General features: G+C 36.7%; 1 protein-coding gene across 8 annotated transcripts in view; it reads left to right on the top strand.

Moving 5' to 3' along the window:
- The window catches only part of THADA (THADA armadillo repeat containing), a 161,680-nt gene that overhangs the window by 18,413 nt on the left and 123,622 nt on the right, over positions 1-19,645 (top strand). For all 8 annotated transcript variants that reach the window (XR_008824825.1, XM_056356822.1, XM_056356824.1 and 5 more), the window contains exons 21-26: positions 596-753; positions 6,057-6,166; positions 14,394-14,526; positions 17,399-17,509; positions 18,677-18,799; positions 19,474-19,565. Coding sequence is in view for 7 of the 8 variants with exons in the window: in XM_056356822.1 (XP_056212797.1) it covers positions 596-753; positions 6,057-6,166; positions 14,394-14,526; positions 17,399-17,509; positions 18,677-18,799; positions 19,474-19,565 (727 nt within the window). In the remaining variant the exon portion in view is untranslated. The remainder of the gene's footprint in view (positions 1-595; positions 754-6,056; positions 6,167-14,393; positions 14,527-17,398; positions 17,510-18,676; positions 18,800-19,473; positions 19,566-19,645) is intronic.

Raw genomic sequence — 19,645 nt, 5'->3', positions numbered from 1 at the left:
CCAAGCTTTTCAAGTCTTAAATATTTGAACTTTTTTTCCTTACCTGGCTTTTTTCCTGTGTTTAAAATCGTTCTGGTTGGGCCGGAGGGTTTGTTTCATGAGGGCGGGTCTGCCGCTCTGTTCTGGTGGCCCCGTGGCCGCCAGGTGGGGCTGTTGCGTTAGACACGGGAGGCCGTTGCCAGGCCTCTTCCTGTGCGGGCTCCTGGCTTAAAACTCTGGTCACCTCCAGTGAGGCTGGGTTGGTGATTGACGTGGAGTTTGTTGGAGCCTGGCTCTAAAGTTTGTATAGTTTTGTGTTTGTGTAGTTCAGTGTGCAGGTGAATAGCAACTGTGACCAGAAGACCTCTTCTACTCTTTAAAAATAGCAGTTTCCTTGTGAAGTGGTATATTGGTGCCTTTCCCAAGTGGAATGTTCAGGAGTGGAAGCAATTAGGGTCAGCAAAACCAAATTATCTTTTGGGTTAGCTAGTCTAGACATTTTTTTCGTAGTTAATTGTGTTTTGTAAGAAGATCAAGCTAAATGAAGTTTAAATTACAAGTCTACATCTGAGAACCTTGAGTGATACTATTACATTTGTTGATTTTTATTTTTAAGGTGAAGAAAGGCAAACGTGTGACGTCACAGCTCAAATGGTTCTTGTATGTTGCTGGAGAAGCATGAAGGAAGTATCTCTGCTCTTAGGGACACTGTGTAAACTTCTGCCTTCACAGGCTACTTCTGAACCTTCAGATGGGTTGATTACTGTAGAACAGGTAGGGATGTAATTTTTATTATAAAACCTTTGCTTTATTTTGGGGTGGTGGGCAGGGGAAAGGCAATTTTCAGAAAACTTTTTTCTTAAATGTACTTTATGTATGGGAAAAGTTTGGTGTGGTTTTATTTATTGCCATGTTCTTACAGTTTTCTTTTTTTTTTTTTAATACTTGGTTAACAGTCTACTTTTTGATAAAGTGGTATTTGGAAGGCATAACTGTAGTAGTAACAGAAATTATTACATAGCTAACAAACTCAAGGAATCTTAATTCTAATTGTATTTGGTTATTTATAAGATATATGCTGTGTTTAGGGGTACCAATGCCTGCCTGCCGTCCTCCCTTGCCCTCTGTGTCTCTTGGTATATATTAGGCGTTAACAGAGTTGCTAAAAATCCTCTGTACTGACTTCCTCTTCTAAGTGTGGTTTGTTCCATTTTGAACTCGAGATGTTGGAATTTGGCTTGAAACTCTTCATTAACTGAACTTCATGATCAATAATTCTGAAAGTCGAACAAACATGCTGACTAGTTGTACTCTTGTCCTCCGCAGGAGGCTGAATTATGAATAATTTGTATGTAATGTGACTTGCTTTTTCCTCCAATTTTTTTGACTTAAGAGATCAGAAATGTTAATAAGCCATCTGGGTCTCCTGTAGGATGTTGAATGCAGTGTTTACAATAAATTAGATTACCGCAGGCATTTATTTGGGAAATATTTTGTGTTTATTAAATTTCTGTTCTTAATTGATGACCTTTTCATTTCCATATGGCTTCAACACAACCAATCTCTACGTGGAATGTTGAAGTATGCAAGACATACTACTTTTTAATCTCTTTCCAACAGAAAATACTGATTTGGTTTTTCCTAAGGTGTTAGAACTTTCCATCTTAAAATAAATCATAGTATAATGTACTGCAGATCTTAGTTCTTATGTTATCTAATGTTGTGGTACGATGGAAATAATGTTAATATCTTTATTATTGCATTGTCTCTAGCCTTCACATTTTCATCTGGTTAACAGCTGTGCTTGTATTGTTGCAGAGATCTGGAGGGTAGATGAGAGAACAGATACGTGTTTCCAACATTATGTTCCTTAATCTGCTCCGAGTGAAAAATGAATTGGTATTTTAGAATGAGTCAGCTCGAGCTGTAGCATCTCTGTCTTTATTTAGAAAGCAGACATTAGTAGCTGCCCTTTCAGAAACACTATGTTGTTAAGCAACATACCTTCTTTTCCTATAGATGTCTCATTAAGTTCTTCATACTTCTGATGTCTTCCTGTAAAACAGAATGTCTGCATTCTAATATGAAGGATGCTAATTGATAAGAAATCAGTTTGAAATCCTAATTTTCCTCAGGATTGCGGGGGACTACACAAGGAAATCCAATTTGACTGAATGTGTAACAAATATTAATAGGAAAAAGCGTGGGCATTTTCTCTGCATTTTTTGTAACTGACTTAATCTGTTGTTAAAAAAAAACAAAACAGAGAAAGAGGCTGCGGGGGATTTGATCATAAATGAACTAAAGCATCAATACCAGAACTGCTGTGGCTTCAGGCTTTTATTAAACATTTTTCAGTGTTGTTGAATAAGAGAATTGGATTTTGCTATCTTACGCGTGTAGAGCTTTCCCTTAAAGTTGTCCGTTTTTTTCTTTTATTCTGTAAGTATTAAAAAAGATTTAAGAATACAGAGGGAGAAAACTTGAGAGAAACCTTGATCATACTGCCTCAAGTCAGGGCTATGTAATAGTTGAGAAAAATCTGGTAGCACCATTTGGCCATTCTGTCATCCTGTTGCAAAGCCTTCCTTGTTTGGTACCTGATTGGTGTCTAGGTCAGTAACTGTTAAATTGTACCTTACTGGATCAGTGTTAATATTGCAATTCATTCACACAAAAGAATGATACTGAGTGTTGAATTTGTGCATAGTCTTTTGATTATTTTTTTGCCCCCCTTTTTAGTTGAGCATCCAAACGAAAAGACAGTGTCTTTCTGTCCACAGTAAGAAATGACACAAGAGAACTGTGCTTCTTGGTAGGCAGTGTGGTGGTAGCCAGCTTCTTGTGGCACTAATTCTCATTTCTTTTTGTAGCTCTAAATGCTGTCTGTTGTGATATGTACCTATATAGGAGAAGTTTACAGAGAGGCATGTCTTGTTTGATTTTTGTTTTGGTTTGAAGCTTTTTTTGTTACTAGGAAGTTGGGACAATATCAGATTTGCACTTTCCTTGTTTTTTGAGTAAGAGATTGGGTCTCCATGGCATTCAAATGCCATTATACACATCTTCATCTCCTTGCTTTAGAGATGCATGTATTGAGGAGCCTTAGAATACTGTATTTGAATTGTCAGTCTTCAAAGCCTAAGCCGTTTGCAATGACTGCTTTGCCTTTAAAAATACACATAGGAAGTGCCTAGTATATCTGGAAGAATATTCAAATATATATTCTATCTTTCGTTCTCCATCTGACCCTTAAAGTCCAGAGGTGGCAGGCCAAGAGCTTTGCCTGTTAAGACAATCAATACAATCAGTGTCATGTCCTAGTAACCACCATGTAATCAACAACATGATACCTAATGAAGATTGTTTCAATTTTGTCATATGACCTGCAAATCGTAAGACAGTACTCCAAGCCTGGAGTAACTTGTAACTCTTCCTCAAACTCCTTTTTGTCTCACCTGTGAAGTCTGAAGACAATTTTGGGAGATTAGCTTGCCAGAACTGTGTACTAAAGTGAAAAGAAACAGGCAGTAGAAGACTTGGTACTGTCCTGATGCCAGGGGTTCTGCTTGCGTTAACTGGACACTTGGAGAGAGCTGATCTGAGCCCTTGTGGTGGAGCTTTGAAGTACGCAGAAGACTTTAAAGTCCTGACAGCGCTCAGTACTTGTTGCTTATCTGTGCCATCAGTGCAAAAGTGTGGCTCCCCTTGCTGCTTTGGACTTTGTTCTATTCAAGGAAGAATGTAAAACAAAGAAAACCCCCAAACCCACCAAAAAAACACCTTTCCCTGGTTCTTAATGTAATCAGCCTATCTCCTCTGGAGTTCAGTAACGCTGGCAATAGTTCACTGGCTATTAGTTGTTTCTAACAGGTGCTTTTGCAGTCCTTTGTGGGTTTAAAGCCATCTTCTCCTTATGGTTTGGAACAATACTCTCTAGAATGTGGGACCCTACTTTGGTGGCATCTTATTGCCAGGAAAATGAGATACGGAGGCATAAATGTACCATCACTTTCTCAGAGCACTTTCAGAACCTTTTGTACAGATTTTTGTGTATTGAATACTGAGATTCTTGATGTTGGCAGCAAGCATGGCCCTATAAATTGTTGGGTGTTGCATTACTAAGACTAACCTGTTGTACTCTAGGTTTTTGACCAAGATTATCAAATGTATTCAAGATATTTGCTCCCTACTCCATATTTGAATATTTTAGCTTGAGCAACGGTGTTCTTTCCTGTGCAAGCAAAGTTAGTTGGATCGCCTTTTTTTACGGTTGCTGTGGATCTTTGTGATGTTGTAGAAAATGTGAATTCCTTGACTTATCCTCCATCCTGATATATGAAGCGCTGTTTTTTATGACACAGGGAAGCTGGATGGACATGGGTGGCGTGATGCTGTTAGATAAGAATCCATGCTTATCCACTTGCCTCAGGATCAGACCTATGTCATTTACGAGAACTGAGTTATGGCAGTGCTTTTTCTTCAAACTGTAGCTTATGAGTGGAAATGGATATATCACAGTTCAGTTTGAAGTAAGGTTCTAGTCAACGTGGCTGTTGCAAAAAACTCAGAAATATAAATAGTAAAGTTGAAAGTTAAGTGACCCCCCCAAAAAAATCTCCATATGAATGATTCTAAAAACAGAAGGGTGGTGGTGGAACAAGACAGTAATTTGATTTGCATGTGTATGGTTTTCTTGGTTTGGTTTTGTTTACACACCTGGAGAGCTGGTCTGTCTGTGGGTCAGTTCATGCTGAAAAAAGGACACTTACTCCTGCTTTTGGGCTAAAAAACCTGAAACAGTGTAGGTATCTTAAAAACCCACGCAGAGAAATAACTGTTTTAGCTCAAATACTCAGTTACTGTTTGTTTCACATTAGGTGGGTTTTAGCTGCAGGAAGTAAGTGGTAGACTGTCTCCTTTTCTTTTCAATTACTGCAATCTCATTGCTTGGGTAATATGAATTACTTAATGGTAGGGTTGAAAACCATATAGTTAGATGCAACATTAACTTCTCTGACATCTTAATTACTTGTCAGCCTATTACTATTATTTATTTTATAAATAACAGAATAAGCAGAATTCTATAAGCAGCTTGACATGATTTTATCCTTGGTTTTATATGAAAGCTTTGAAGAACATTTTGCTGAAGAACTGTTAGGAAATAGTCCTGAAGAACATTTTGCATGAACTAACTATGTGCTATGTGTTTTAAGCAAACTATATTGGAAGTTTGATGTAGACCTTGAAAGTTGATGTGAATTAGAGAAAAAAAATAATGTATCTTTCTGTAGAATGATATTGTGTGGAATTCTAAACTTCCAAACACTTTAAAAACTTAGTATCCTGGTTGAAGTCTAGAAAGTAACTATTAGTGAAAGTTTTATATATATATATATATTTAATATATATTAAAAAAATCATAGCATTTAACTTTTTGAGACAAATGTAGCTTTCAGCACTACATAAATACAACTTTTTAAAAAAATGTATTCATATTTATATTTGTTTCTAGTAATCAAAGGCAGTTATGCAGAAACCTAGAGTCTTAAAATAGCTAAAGTAGGTTTGTTTTTCTATGGGACATTTTTTGAAGTTTGATTATTTTTTTTTTTTAATCTTTCTCAAATAATTCTGTAGGTTTTTGTTTCTGCTGATATGATTTAGTAGATACTTTCCTTGGGTTTTTAGGTAAGAGTGAAGGCAAACAGGAAGGATTAAGTTTGTTTCCTCTGAAAATCAGAGTTGTCCCTTTCTTCTCTTAAAATGTGTGTTCCTCTTAGACAAATAGCTAATTTTTATGTCCTTTTATTATTTTTTTTTCTTTTTAAGAAAAAACATAGCCCTATCCTTTTAGTTCAAAAAGTAGAGTGTATTATTTGTTATCCTTAAGGTAAATGTGTTCGGGGCTTTTTTAAAGATAGTACTTCTAGTTGCTTTTTGCTTTTGCCAGTGGCCTTTCCAGCCAGGAGTAGGATTGCTGCTTTTAGTAGCAGAAGTATCTTGCATATATAAATTAATTGTCTACATATAATTTCAAATAGCTTTTTTCTTTTTCTCTTTTTTTTTTTTTTTAGGTTAAAAATATTGGGGATTACTTTAAACACCATCTGCTACAATCAAGGCACAGGGGTGCATTTGAATTGGCATACGCTGGCTTTGTGCAACTTACGGAAATGCTTTCCAGGTAGAGAAAATGGGCAACTTACTGTGTTTTTAATATACTTTTACCAAACTGTGGCACTGATCCTGAAACTGGCTGTACAAGCAGATCCTTGATTTCCTGTGGATTTTATTTCTAGTTTGGTGTAGGCATGATTATGACATTAGTTACATGACATCTGTGCGTTGGACTGTAACACTTTATGGTTAGAGATGGTGCTTGGGCATCAAAAGACAATACAGACATTTAATGTTTGCTGTATTTTTCTCCATTTCTGGTGTATTAGTTTACTGAACAGCTCTTAAAAGTGCTTGGGCAAAGTAAGAGTGTAGAATTCTTCCCTCCACCCCCCTGTTCTCTGGCGTTTCATGAGAATGAATGCCAGACTTTTTGTTTCAGCCAGGATGTTTTCCTGGAAACTTTCATTACTTGTCACAGAGTTGTGTATTCTGACATTTGGAAGACTACCTGGCAGTGCATCACAAGATGTGATATGCAATCTTTTTGATTTTTTTTTTCTTTCCTCTTATAAGTTTATACTTTCCTAGAAGAATTAAATGAGCAGAATTATCCTGAGGTCTGGGCCAGAGCATTAGAATTTCCATTACATGCTTAGTTACCTATTTAAAGTGTTGTTAATCTTTCTTTGTGATATATAGTAATTATATCTTACCCAGGTTTTAATAAGGCAAATCAAAACATCTACTGACTTTGTGGCTTTTGCTGTTTTTTTTTTTAATATGGTTTCTTGAAAGACCAGTCCAATTTTCAATTTGAAGTACATGTATTTTCACACCAATGCCAGGTTAAGTAACCAGTGTTCCCCTTTTGCTCTGTGTGGGCCTGTCTGAGGCACTGCTCTGTTTCTTGTTTATTTTGGGGGTTGTGGAGGAAGGAAGAGGGGTTAGTTTTTTTTGTGGTGGTGGCGGTAGCGATGCTGCGTTTTCTTAAAGTAAAAATAAATCTGGTGATGGAAACACTTTTGTTGCTCTAAGTACAGACCAGCTGCTAACCAGGTTTACTGAGTGTCCCCTCAGACAATTTTCCTAGCAGACTTGAGGGGCTGGTCTCTGGTATGGGATGTTGGTGGGGTAGGTACCAGCACTGCTACAGAAATTGGTACTCGGCACATTACAACCTTCATTCTGTATGCCAGTGAGATGCTAAGCTATAAAGCCACGATTCTGTTGGTGATGTATCTGTAGAAGGTACGTTATTTCCTTTTATGTGCTGGCAATCTGAGGCATTTTAAATTGCCTTGAGTAGTCTGTTGGGAGCTTGCATGACCTTACTTTACACTTGATTATTTACTTTAAAAGGAAAAAGACGCTGATGTGTGGTACTGTTCTTGCTTATCTTTTTGCTTGTCTATATAAGTTATATACATTTGTGTAAATGTTGTGTTCTTTTTCTGTATTATGAAAACTTGGTTCAGGACGTTTTAAGGTGATTTATCAGATGATCGCCCAGTGGCACCCTTTATGCTGGCTTTTTAAGTTCCCTGCTGGGCTAGATCTTTTCTGTTTCCAGTGCTGTATCGGCAGAGCAGCTCCTGCAGTGAGTGAGAAAAAGCTTGCCAAGATTAATGACTGGAAACATACTATCATGGATAGGAGTTGAAGTGATCTCACTTATCTAGGCAACTTTCTAGAGAAGTGGTTATACTGTCACTTCAGTTAGTGATCTAATTTGAATGGATTACAGAGCAGTCATTTTATACTTTTGATTTTTTCCAAGTCAAGTACAAAACATTATTCTGCTGTCTGCTGCATACTTATGGCTGCTATTTATAGATGCTTTAGCACAGTGTGCACTTTCATTTAGTCTCCTGAATTTGATGTTGCACTTGTAATACTGGGGGGGTTTAATTAAAAAAAAAAAGTAACCCCTACTCCAGCAGCAAAATCCTTCATTCTTTTTAGTGCTTCTCTTGCAGATCTCTGACATCATAACTTCAGACTTTCTGTATTGTTATCTAAACTTAGTTTTGTATGTGAAACTGGGTTTTTTTCAAAGGCAAATAACAAAGTATTAACAAGTTAAGGCACTGGTGCTCTTTTGAGACAAACAGTGACAAGTTAAAAAATGTTGTGCCAATAGCTAGTATATTTTAATGTCAGCAGCATTTCTTTGAATGTTCATTAAATTAATACAGTATTCAAAATAAAATAAGCTGTTAACAGTATAGAATGTATAGAATGTATAGAAACAATTGCTAAATATTGAAGGATAATATCCCTGAGTACTTTGGGTGTGAAGATAAATGTGTTGATGTAAAAAAAAAATTTAAAAATTCCATGGTTGAGTTGTATGATCTACTTCAGTTTCAAAAGGTTTATTCCTCCCATCAGATTGAAGAGTCTGGCCAGCAGAGTAATACTGTTTAAAAAACAAAACCACCCCCCCCCCAAAAAAAAAGTCAAAAGATCTTTTATTTCCATCCACCTTTTTGAGAGGAGAATGGAGGTGATCCAAACAGTTACAGCCCCACTAATCTGATCTCAGTCAATATGTAGGACTATCTAGAAAAAACTTCGTAGGAAAGGCAAACTAAAAAGCGTGAAATACTGGAAAACATATAAAACATTCTGTCAGCTTATAGTGGACCTTCTTCATGGCAGACAAGCTGTTTTTCTTTGATTTTCAGTTTTTAAATTTCTTTTAAAAGCTGAGGCAAAAAAATCTACCTAGACTTCAGAGAAGTTCCTCGTATGTTTGTTCCCTCTCCCTTTTTCTGCTATTGTATTTAATGGAGCACAACCTACTTAAGAGCATCTTTATATTCATTTTACAAACGAAGAGCCAAGCTTAAGAGAACTCTGCTTTTCTGGAAGTTACTAAAAAAATTAGGAAGTATGTATGTATCATTTAGAGAGAAAAAAAGTGCACTTGAGTATAAGTAATTTTCCTCTTCTGAATTAACAGTTCTCCAAAACAGTTTTTTGATGATGCATATTTAAAGTGAAGGTGTTGCAAGTATTCCTTTGCAAAAAACCAGTTTACAAGAACAAGAGAGCAGCTCTGTGGAAATAGATTTGTTTCAGTGAAGGAAGGTATTTGCCAGGAGGTACGGGTCTCAATGCTAATATTTGTATTTAAAATGAAGGAGGAAGGAGACTGATAACAGAATACCCAGTGACTCTTTGGTCTGGTACTCCTGGGGTAAGAGGAGTGTCTTGGGACTCTTATGCAAAATGGGCCAGTTGAGTCTCTCAGCAAATGCAGTCGTGCTGCAGGTCTGAGTGTCCCGGAGTTTTTCCATTTATCTGGCTGCAGCTGAAGGGCTCCGTTCTGCAGGTAAATCCAAACTGGCCTAGCACTCTCCATAACTGCTAGTCTCACAGACAGTCTTGAAATATGTGTACCAGAATCTATGTTAATTTACTGCTGCCTCCACAAATACCAGAGGAGATTACCAGCTGTAATAATAATATATTATTACAGCTGTATCTGGGGCAGCTTATAATAATGTATATGTATAATAATAAGACAATACTTCGTTGAACAGAATTGAACTCAAGACCTACAAAAGCATCCTTGCCACTTTAACGCAATCTTTCTCTAAGACCCAGTAAAAAAATCTGTCACCAAGGCTGTGCCAAATCCCTTTCCCATGCTTTTATGAATGACTCCAGTTGAACATCCTTCTCTTTTTAAGAAAATGTTTGCCTATAAACTATATGCTGGAATATTTACCATCTGATCTCGCTTTTAGCTGTACAGCTCTTAAATACCAGTCTTTATAAGAACCAAGGGTAGGCTTCTTTCGAGACAGAGCAATGGTATTCAGAACTGTCTGAGTTAGTGGTGAAAGAAAAATCTTTCTTCCATGGAGATTTCTTATGAACCTGGTGAAATTTGATCTCTGTCTTGACATTTGGATATAAATTGCTGAGTGTGCTATTAAGTAGGCAAGTTACCATTCTTCCTTTTCCCTGTTCATACTCCTTCTGGGGGTGTAATGCTCACTTTGTTGTGCCTGCTTAATATTGTCTGCAGCTGCAGGCATAACCATACAGTTAGTTACAAGAGATGTTCATATCAATGAACTAAGTAATGTTTTTTTTAAAAAAATATTTTCTTTTCATAGGCCCTGAGAAATTACAAATGCCCCTTTGGTCTGATAATGTGCTGGTTTAGAGAAAGTACCTGGAAGCCTCTGGGCAGCATTGGTCTTAAACTTGAGTATCCTGTAATCCTTACAAATACCCAAACAATTTCTTTGTTCCAAATGGTCGTTTGCCTGTTTCACTTTTATTTAGTGGAGCTTTTCTGAGAGACCAAGTGGAGAACATAAACATTTCCAGAAATCTCAGAATCATGGTGTTGCATAGTTATGGCACTAGTGCTTTGCCTCAGAGTTGCAGAACGCAAGGGGAAGGTTTGGGAAGAGTTATGTCATGCAGTGCAATGTTGTTATTTAGGAAGAATGTATTTTGAGCACTTTTAAATGTTGAATTTGGAGCTTAAATTAAACTTGGTGAACACAATTTTATGTATATGCAACATGTTAGGACCATATCCATTACAGTTTTCTGGAAAACTGTAATGGTAAAGAAAAACCCTGCTTTGATTTTATAGATGTTTAATCCAGTACCAGTGGAAATCATTCATCTGTACCTAGTCAGTGTCTGATCTTTCTTCTGTTGGGGAACCGGGATTCTTGGCAGGACCCTTTGCAGTAAATGCTGCTCCTGACTCATTTTGTTGCTCTGAAGTGACTGTAATGCTTTGCCTTCTCAGGCCTCTGTGGTCTGTTAGGAAGACTTGTAAAACGTAAACATCGTTAATGGACTTTCTAGTGAAATGTGCTAGAATTGTCACTAACTTTTCAGCAAAAGTTTAATCACAGATGTGAACGAAAGTCTAAAATGGAGAGAAATAAATTAGCGGGAAAAACCTGTTTTTATGTATTGTGGTGCTTGTAAGGTGGGGAAGTACACTATATAATGAAGTAAAAGATACAATGTTAAGGCACTGCTCAGTGTGAAGACATGTTGATAATTTTAACTGTTCATATTTCCCCTCATTTCTTTTCCTGCCTGGTGAAAGAGAGAGATAGGGGTAATACTGTTGTCTCTCTGAAATGTTGAGGCCACCCAAAGTTTGTTCTGCTCTGCTTTACTGCTAAGGAAACCTCAAAATAGCACCTTTCTCAATGCACCTATAAAATATGGAAAATGTTGCTTCATTTAGAGCAGATGCTGTGAAACGAAGGCTGCAAGTGAAAGGACTTAATGGTTTCAGAGGAGTTGTACTTAAAAGTAGACGTTTTCTAGCTTGACTTGTGCCTTGAATAGTAGTGTGTTTCTGAGGCTATAGATTCTTGTCTCCTTATTTGTCTGAGAAGTGCTGGGGCAGTATGGAGACTTAACTTTATAAAGAATAGGAATCACATTACTTACGTGAAAAGGAGTAGTAGTACTACAGGTCTATTGAGAGAGGGGAGATGGTGAAAGAAAACCCCTTTTTCCCCAGATAGGGACTGATTACAGCAATTGGAAACACTGAATTCTGGATATACTCATGTGAAAAAATGCTTCTGGTCATGTGAAATTGATGCCACAAACCACTGATATCCAGGAAGGCCAAAGCCCCAAGATCAGTCTTTCGTTCTTAACACACCATTAATTTTGGACAGGAGCAAATCCAGCCATATGAGTTAGGGTGAGGGGTTTAGCTTTAACTTTGGATTGCTAGGCTTTTTGTAGTCGTTGATACTGACCACAGAAAGGGTTCTGGGCATGTATGAAATTGTAACTGGCAGATGGACAGACAGAAGTTTGTGGAATAACATTTACTGTACTTCATCTTATGTAATTTGTGTATCAAGTTGCTATGTTTACATTTTAATTATCAATACTATTTGTTTGATCTGGTGAAAATAATTACTATTTCATTCTCAAAAATGACATTTGAGCTTCAGACCACCATTTTTTACATTGTAAAGCTTCATTATTCTTAAAATGTAGGGCCACCTGTTTCTTAAGACAATATTCTTCTTGCCAGACCATAAGGAGATGGAGCTGCCAGATTTAAGGGAGTAGTCATCTCCATTGCAAAGTCAATAGCCTCTAGGGTTTCTAACTTTAATGCAATAACTCCTTCACCTTTTTTTTTTTTTTTTTTTTAAAAAAAAAAGTGCTTTGGTGGGTGACTGAACTAGGTAGAATTACTTGTGGCGAGATCAAAGCAATACAGTTTTAAGGGAGTCTGAGGTTTACTGGGTTTCAGTACATTTCTGTATTACTACTGAAAGGGGAAAAAAACCCTCAGTGTACTTAAGAATAAAATATTCAGTATGCTGTGTAGCAACTTTTAGATTTTTCCTTAATGCTTTACTTTTGTGTTCTTCTGCATCACAGCAGATGTGAACACCTCATGGGATGTCTGGTTCAATCCTAAGATAACATACTGAAGAGAGATGAGCATTGTTCTTTGCATGACTAAACTAAGACATTTAAATTCTGCTTAGCTAGGGCGGTTAAGACCAGCCGCAGACACGATTGGAAGTAGTAGCTTTTGCAGTATGCGTTGATGCATTGGATGAAGAGAACTGCAAAGTGGAGTTTAGCTGCAGGGACCCATGGAGGAGATCCATGAGAAGTTTTGCGTGGTCTCAACCCTAAAATTGCATCCTCCTTGTGTACCCACAAGTGAGCGAAGGAACATGTCCTGAAAGTAAGCAGGGGAAGCTAATTATCAGCAACAGAAAGAGAAAGTCAAAGAAAAGAGAACTCACTGTTAGTTTGCAGGTTGTTTTGATTGCTTCCATCACAGGCATGGGCCAGGAAGTGCCTTTCTTTTATGCTGTGGTGTGAGGTGACATACCCTTTGCGAAGCCATGTTTTTCTTGCATTCTGGATGGATGGTTTGTGTGCTGGCCACTGTGTTGAAGAGATGCTGCCCTTAAAAAATGGGTAGAAGGCCTGGCAGCTGTGTAGGAAACCTGTGGTAGAAATTGTAGGGGAATTACTGAAGAGTGAGAAGTGTGCTGTGTCTTCTGCAGACCTGTCTTGCACTTCCTGTGACCTGTGTTCTCTTACTGATTTTCTGTTTATTTTGTAAAAGAGGGTAAGGAGGGTTTCACTACAGATTAAAACTTCATTTGTTGTTGAGTATCACATTTTTAGCCTACCTAAATTCTTGCTTTAATAAGAGGAAGGTAAAGAAGGAGAGAGTAGATTTAGATCTTCCATTAGATTTTGGTTTTCACATCAGTATCTCCTACCTTTTAGCTTTTCTTTTAAATTCTTTCAGTCACTTACGTAGAAAACTTGATTGTAGTCTTACTGTAAGGTGTCACTACTTAATAATGGATTTAATTATAGTTTATATTTTTAGGTAAGACAAGTCCTGCATGATTGAGCTAATTGCAATTTTATTGCCCACAGTGATTAATTCTTTTTTTCTACTCTGAATCACATGTCAAACCAGTATGACAGGTTTTAGAAACAGTGTCCCATTAATAGAAATTTTTGTAACAATAAATGATCCTTTTGGAACATTGACATAAGACTAATGGACTGGTCTTGCACCCTGAGTATGAATTGCATTGAACTGATCAGCACCAGCAATTGAAGTAGAATTCAGTTCTCCTTGTCCTTGGAAGTCCTTTGCTTTCAGGCAATGCTGAGATTTTTACCTGCAGAGGGGGGAGTGTTTGGTGATAGGAGAGCAATTTAGGAGCCTTACCAGAAGTTTGACTAACAGTATTTTGGAAAGAGCAGTATGTCTTGTATGTCATTCCTTCTGCTGCTCTGAGGTTTGCACGGGTATTTATATAATAGGCATTTACTTTGAGGGGCTTCAGTTTTGTTTTTTGTATGGTTATAAACTTAATTGTATATGTTAGCTAATGTAAGGATCAAGCATCAGCTACTGTGTGTGACAACAAAGATGTAAATTTGTGACTGTCACTTCCTACACAGTAACTGATGTGTGTATGTCTTTGTTTTCTTCTCCAGAACAAAGTTCCTGGCAGAAACGGAACAGTTGCAGTGCTGAAGCACAGAATCCTGGTTTCTGTTCAGTGAGATATCTTTTCCTAGTGGCATTTAATAATTAGGGTTAATACAATTTGTGCCAATATTGGAAAAACATACAATTCCTTTTCTAATTTCTGTCCTGTTTCTTAGCAAAATCTTTATATGCTTGGAGATGTTCACATATAATAAGAAGTATTTCTGCAGGGTCACTAAATGACCTTCTTTGAGACTGTCCTAGTTTTTTATGTATTTGTTTCATGTAGATGTGACAGCGAGAGTCTGCGCAAGATGCCGGAGCAGTGGCTAAGCTATGTGTTAGAAGAAATCAAATCTTGTGATCCTTCATCTACGCTATGTGCAACCAGACGTAGTGCAGGAATTCCATTCTACATACAGGTACCAACTAATGTAATTACAATCGCTTTAATTTTATTTTTTTCATGTCCTTTCTGGTGAATACACTTACATATTTGTTTTTCTTATGTCAACCCCTTTTAGTGAAAGTGTTACTTTTTTTTATACAGGCCTTGATTGCCTTTGTGCAGCCAAGAAGCCGCATGTAATTAAACCGTGTTTGATGCTGTTTAGCACTGCAGTTCTGTTGATGCTTGAGGTAGATTTAAATAGTGCTTAAAAAGACTGATCTTAGGCTCTGTGTGACCACTGTCATAATCCTAGCAAATCCATAATTTAATTCACAGATTAAGTGAGACTCTGTTAACTGTATAACTGTGCTGCTTCCATGTGAAGTGGGAGGGTGGTAAAATCTGAACAGACCATCGTAGAATTGTAAAATGGTGGCCCAGAAAATACCACAAAGAATTTGCGTAGTCCACTCAACAGTAATAAGGCGGAATCAAGTAACGGTCACGCTGACTGGCGTGGACTGACAGTCTTGAGTGTGATGAATGAGTAGGTTACTGAAGACATATCCGTGAGTGTGGGGCCATGCTCCTGCAGTCTTCCCGCTCCCCATGTTATCATCAGCTCCACACATTCCACCCTCTAGCTTCTGCCAAGTTCAGAACTGATGGCTGATCAGCTTGTGGGCAGTGTTTTGTCTCTGCTCAAAGCACCACCTCCTGCTGAGTGCCTTGCAGTAGTATGCAGCTCATCTGATTCTTGTGGGTTCAGTCATTGCAGAGTTGGTCCTGCAGATTACACTTCACCTGTTTCCGTTCCTTTCCTCCTTAAAGTGGCCGTGATTGCTTTCTCCTAAGTTAATCTGCATTGTTTTAATTTTCAACCAGTTTTCTAAGATAGGAGTCCAAGATTAACTACATGATTTGTAACTTTCTCCGCTTGCTGAAGTTAGTTTCAAGCACATTCCAAGAATCTGAGGGACTGCTGGGAGCAAGTTCCTCCTGCCAGAATAATTCATCTTGCTTGTTTTTCACTCCGAGTTTGCCCTGAGAAGGTTGAGGCAGCCTGCTTCTGTCTGACCTCTCTTATGTCAGTCACAGCCTGCTCCTGGCTTTGCTAGGTATGTGTGTGCTAGGCAGCAGAGATCAGAAGTAGGGCATTGGTTTTAAAGACATTTTTCTTTTTCAATTTCAGCAGTTAAAAGATCTTTCCATTTTATGTCTGTAAGTTGTCTGCAAAATGAATTTGGTGATTTCATGTCTTCTGGTTTCCCCATTCACACCACAGAGTTTGAATCCCCTGGGCATTAGCTAGCATTAATCCTGAGAATGTGAAAAAACAAACATGTTTGAATCAATTGTTCACGTAAAATTTACACTGTCTAATGTAAGGACTACGTGGACCCAAGGGTACCCCTTTGCAGAAAACGTGCGTAGTCTGCAGTTGGCCTACATTACTGAGTCCACATGGCAAAGCTTGTGCTGTGCCATAGCTGTTTGGATAAAAAAGTCAGATGCTTCTATTTTGACAGCTCTGGAAGAGTACGAAGTTACTCTAGTACATCAATGAGAAGGTTTGAAATGAACATTTGGCTTATCCTGAAAGAATCTATTTTCAAATTGTAACTTTATTGTAAAAAGAGGTGATAGGGTTCAACTACTGAATGTGCCCGTAGCCCTCAATAAAATGGATTAAGCCTTAAATAGCATGTTGCATTTAAATAATAAATATACAAGTTGTAATGCATAGCCTAACAGTACTGTAACAAGGTTATTTTATTAATGCATGAAATTGAGGCTCAGTGTGGTCTCTTTGCTATCTACTTCCTGTGACATTTATTCTTGTTTTAGTAAAACACATCTGTTTTAATGATAATGTGTACTTTTTAGGTTACGAACATTTTATATGACCTATTTAAAAAAAATATTATCTAATAGTACAAAGGTGCAGCTCCTATTAGTGGATGAGGAAATGGTGGGAAAATATTACGGCTTTAACATTTTTAGGGTATGAAATTTTAGTCTCCAGTTCATTCTCTTTTATTTCATACTTCACTAATACTTTTTTCCCCATCCTTCTGTTTCTCCCATTGTTGGAGATAATGATAAACTGACGATGACTACTTCTGGGTTTCTGCCTAATATCTATACTTCATTTGGCTTGCAGTTGATCCATTTGATTGTTCTTGTATGATGTAAAGTACTATTAAATATCATTTGAACTGATGCTGAACAGACTCTGGGACCCAAAACACAAATGCATAATAATTTTTTATTAGAAATAAGTGATTTATGATTGTCCATTTGTACTAAGTTGGACAAATTCAACAAGAGCTACTAGATGGAGAAAGACTGTTTTAACTCCAGTCCTGAATTTTAAAGGAGTGTTTTCATCTCAGCTGGATGTCCTACGCATTGAACTACTATTTGGAGATGGATGTCTCTCTTCCCTCCTTTTAAAAATGTGCTGCCTTTTTTATCCTGTTTCGCAAACCAGGATTCATTCTTTGGTCAGCCTGTGTAATCTAATATGTATGTTATTAAACTAAAAAAAAAATCCATACTAGAAAATGTAAGTATCTATTACATGGCAGATACTTTCACTGTAATAAATACTATGATTTTTTTGGGTGTGATAAATTACTAGCGGTTACATGCAAGCAGATTTTTCTTAGGCAGATGGGTAGTGCATTAGTAAAGTTTTCATACTGAAACATGGCATGCTAAGAGGCTTTGAACAAAACTAAGAATTAGAACTGAAACTTACTTTTTGCAAATCTTTCTTTAGTCCTTGTATATGATCAGAAGCTAGGCTATAATATGATAAATACAGGAATGTGGAGCAGAACTGGTAGTAAAGAAAAATGGCTAAGAACAGCTGATATTTTTTTTTTGACTGTCTGTAGGCTTTGTTAGCTTCAGAACCCAAGAAGAGCAAAACAGATTTGCTGAAAATGACAATGAAAGAGCTGATACCTTTGGCTGCACCTTTGAATGAATCAAGTGTAATTCCACAGGTAAAATACAGCTTCTCATCAGAAGGCAAATGTCAAAAAAATGTTTGTGTTACTTCAGACAGTTAAGGAAATTTGTGTGTGTTTTTAATAAAGATATTTTGGGTTTATTATCTATAGCTAGGGGTGCAGAGGTTACGAAGTTCACTGGAATTTGCAAGTGCATAAAATAGTGGAAAATGGATTGGACATAATTTCATGTTTTTTTTTCTAGTACATCGAATGCAGTCACATTCATTTTGAATTTATGTGATCGGTTTACTGATTGGTACATTTCTAAACATAGATGAGTAATTTCCTTTTTACAAGGAAATTAACAAGCAAGCATTTGTTTACATTTAGAGTAAATAAATGAGTTTCATAAATCATACTGTATGCAGTAAAATATTAGATGAAAAGTGATTTTATGCAACCTTAGTAACTTCTAAAATGTAAATATATACATTCAGAATGCATAAAAAATATTTAAAATATTTATCTTAATTTTATTATGTTTTTTCTTTTTTTAATGTTTATTTTAAAGATCATATTATCATTTAGATCTTTATCTTCAAAATGTTATCAAATACTTAGTATTTCTGGTTTTAAGTGCAAGCCGTAATTTGTTGACAATACATAGAATGATGTTCTAATGGATCTGCCAGATCTTCTGTCGATATGAATTTATGTAGCTTTGTCAAAGTCTATGAAGCTACATAGATTACCACCTTCCTTTACAGAGGGTAGAGAAATATCAGAAAATGTTCCATATGGTGAAGCAAGCCTGGCTGTCAGTTTTAGCTTAATATTGTCCTCCTGTGAGTTGTAGTTTATTTTTTCTCACAGTATCTACAGCACGTCAAGAATGTTGGAAAAGATGATTCTAAACTTCGAAAGTTATTTTTACAGCCATGATAAGCTAAGGAAGAAAGAATGTTGGCCTTTACTTGCAATGCTTGGACTGTAGTTGTTGGAAGAATATATTTTGAAACTAATTATTTTTAACAATGTTCACTGCAGCACCGTTTTAATGTATTTTTTAATAGCAGTCTTCTTGTATTTATTATGGAAATGAAGTCCTATAAATGTGCGTATGGATTGTTTTTGTTTTGCATGTTCACTGCCGTAATTAACATACTTTAAATTCAAGATATTTTCCAATGAATATCTATTTTTCTTCTACCCCCATAGGTTCATGCTTTAAATATCCTTCGGGCACTGTTTAGGGATACACGTTTAGGTGAAAACATCATGCCTTATGTTGCTGATGGAATACAAGCAGCAGTTCTAGGTTTTATGTCACCTGTCTGGGCAGTAAGTTAATTCTTAATTTTGCTTCTCTAATTTAACAGGATATAGAGTAGTGCTGTTCAGTGAAGCTTTGGTCATGTTTATAAATGACAGTGCGGTTTCTGGAATGTTATGTAGTGCAGTATTTCAGTGTACAGCAAAGAATAATGTAGACTTGCAAAAAAGTCATAGTTTTGGTCACATTTTTTGGTTTTTTTCTGTAATGTGAAGTGCTGACAAAAAGTAGGGCAAAGCTTACCTCATGATAACAATATATCTAGCTGTTAAATTTTGAGTCAGTGCAGCTAGCTAGTAAGGAGTGCATTTACAGTCATTCTCACTGTTACTTTGCTTTTCAGTAAAAAATGACATTCCATATGGTACATTAAGGTAGAACATTTCATCATCTGCCATGCATAAGGGTGAATGCTTTGAACTACTAGAAATCTGGATGTATCCCCTTATATTAAAGATGGACATCTCCAAAACCTCTGAGCTTTCTATTAGTACCATTTTAAGAGGAAAAATGCTCTGAATTAATTGCTTCCACGTGCTGACCTCTGAACAGTAGGCATGCTCTGTCCTTCACTCAGCTGTTTTTCTTTTTGACTGTACATTAGTGGCTGTATTTAAAGAAACATTAGTACATTTAAAGGAGTTTTTAAAACATAGTTCATGTTCTTTTCTTTTTCCTTTAGGTAAGAAATTCATCTACACTTCTTTTTAGTGCTCTGATTACAAGAATTTTTGGGGTTAAAAGAGGGAAAGATGAAAATTCAAAAAAAAATAGGTAAGCATCACTTGGTATCAACTGTAAGTTTGCAAAACATGACCTTAGCCAACAACAATTTGAAAATGTTGCTTTTTTTA

The sequence above is a fragment of the Falco biarmicus genome, chromosome 12 (assembly GCF_023638135.1).
Source record: "Falco biarmicus isolate bFalBia1 chromosome 12, bFalBia1.pri, whole genome shotgun sequence".
NCBI lineage: Eukaryota > Metazoa > Chordata > Aves > Falconiformes > Falconidae > Falco > Falco biarmicus.
This window is presented reverse-complemented; position numbering and strand designations above follow the sequence as displayed.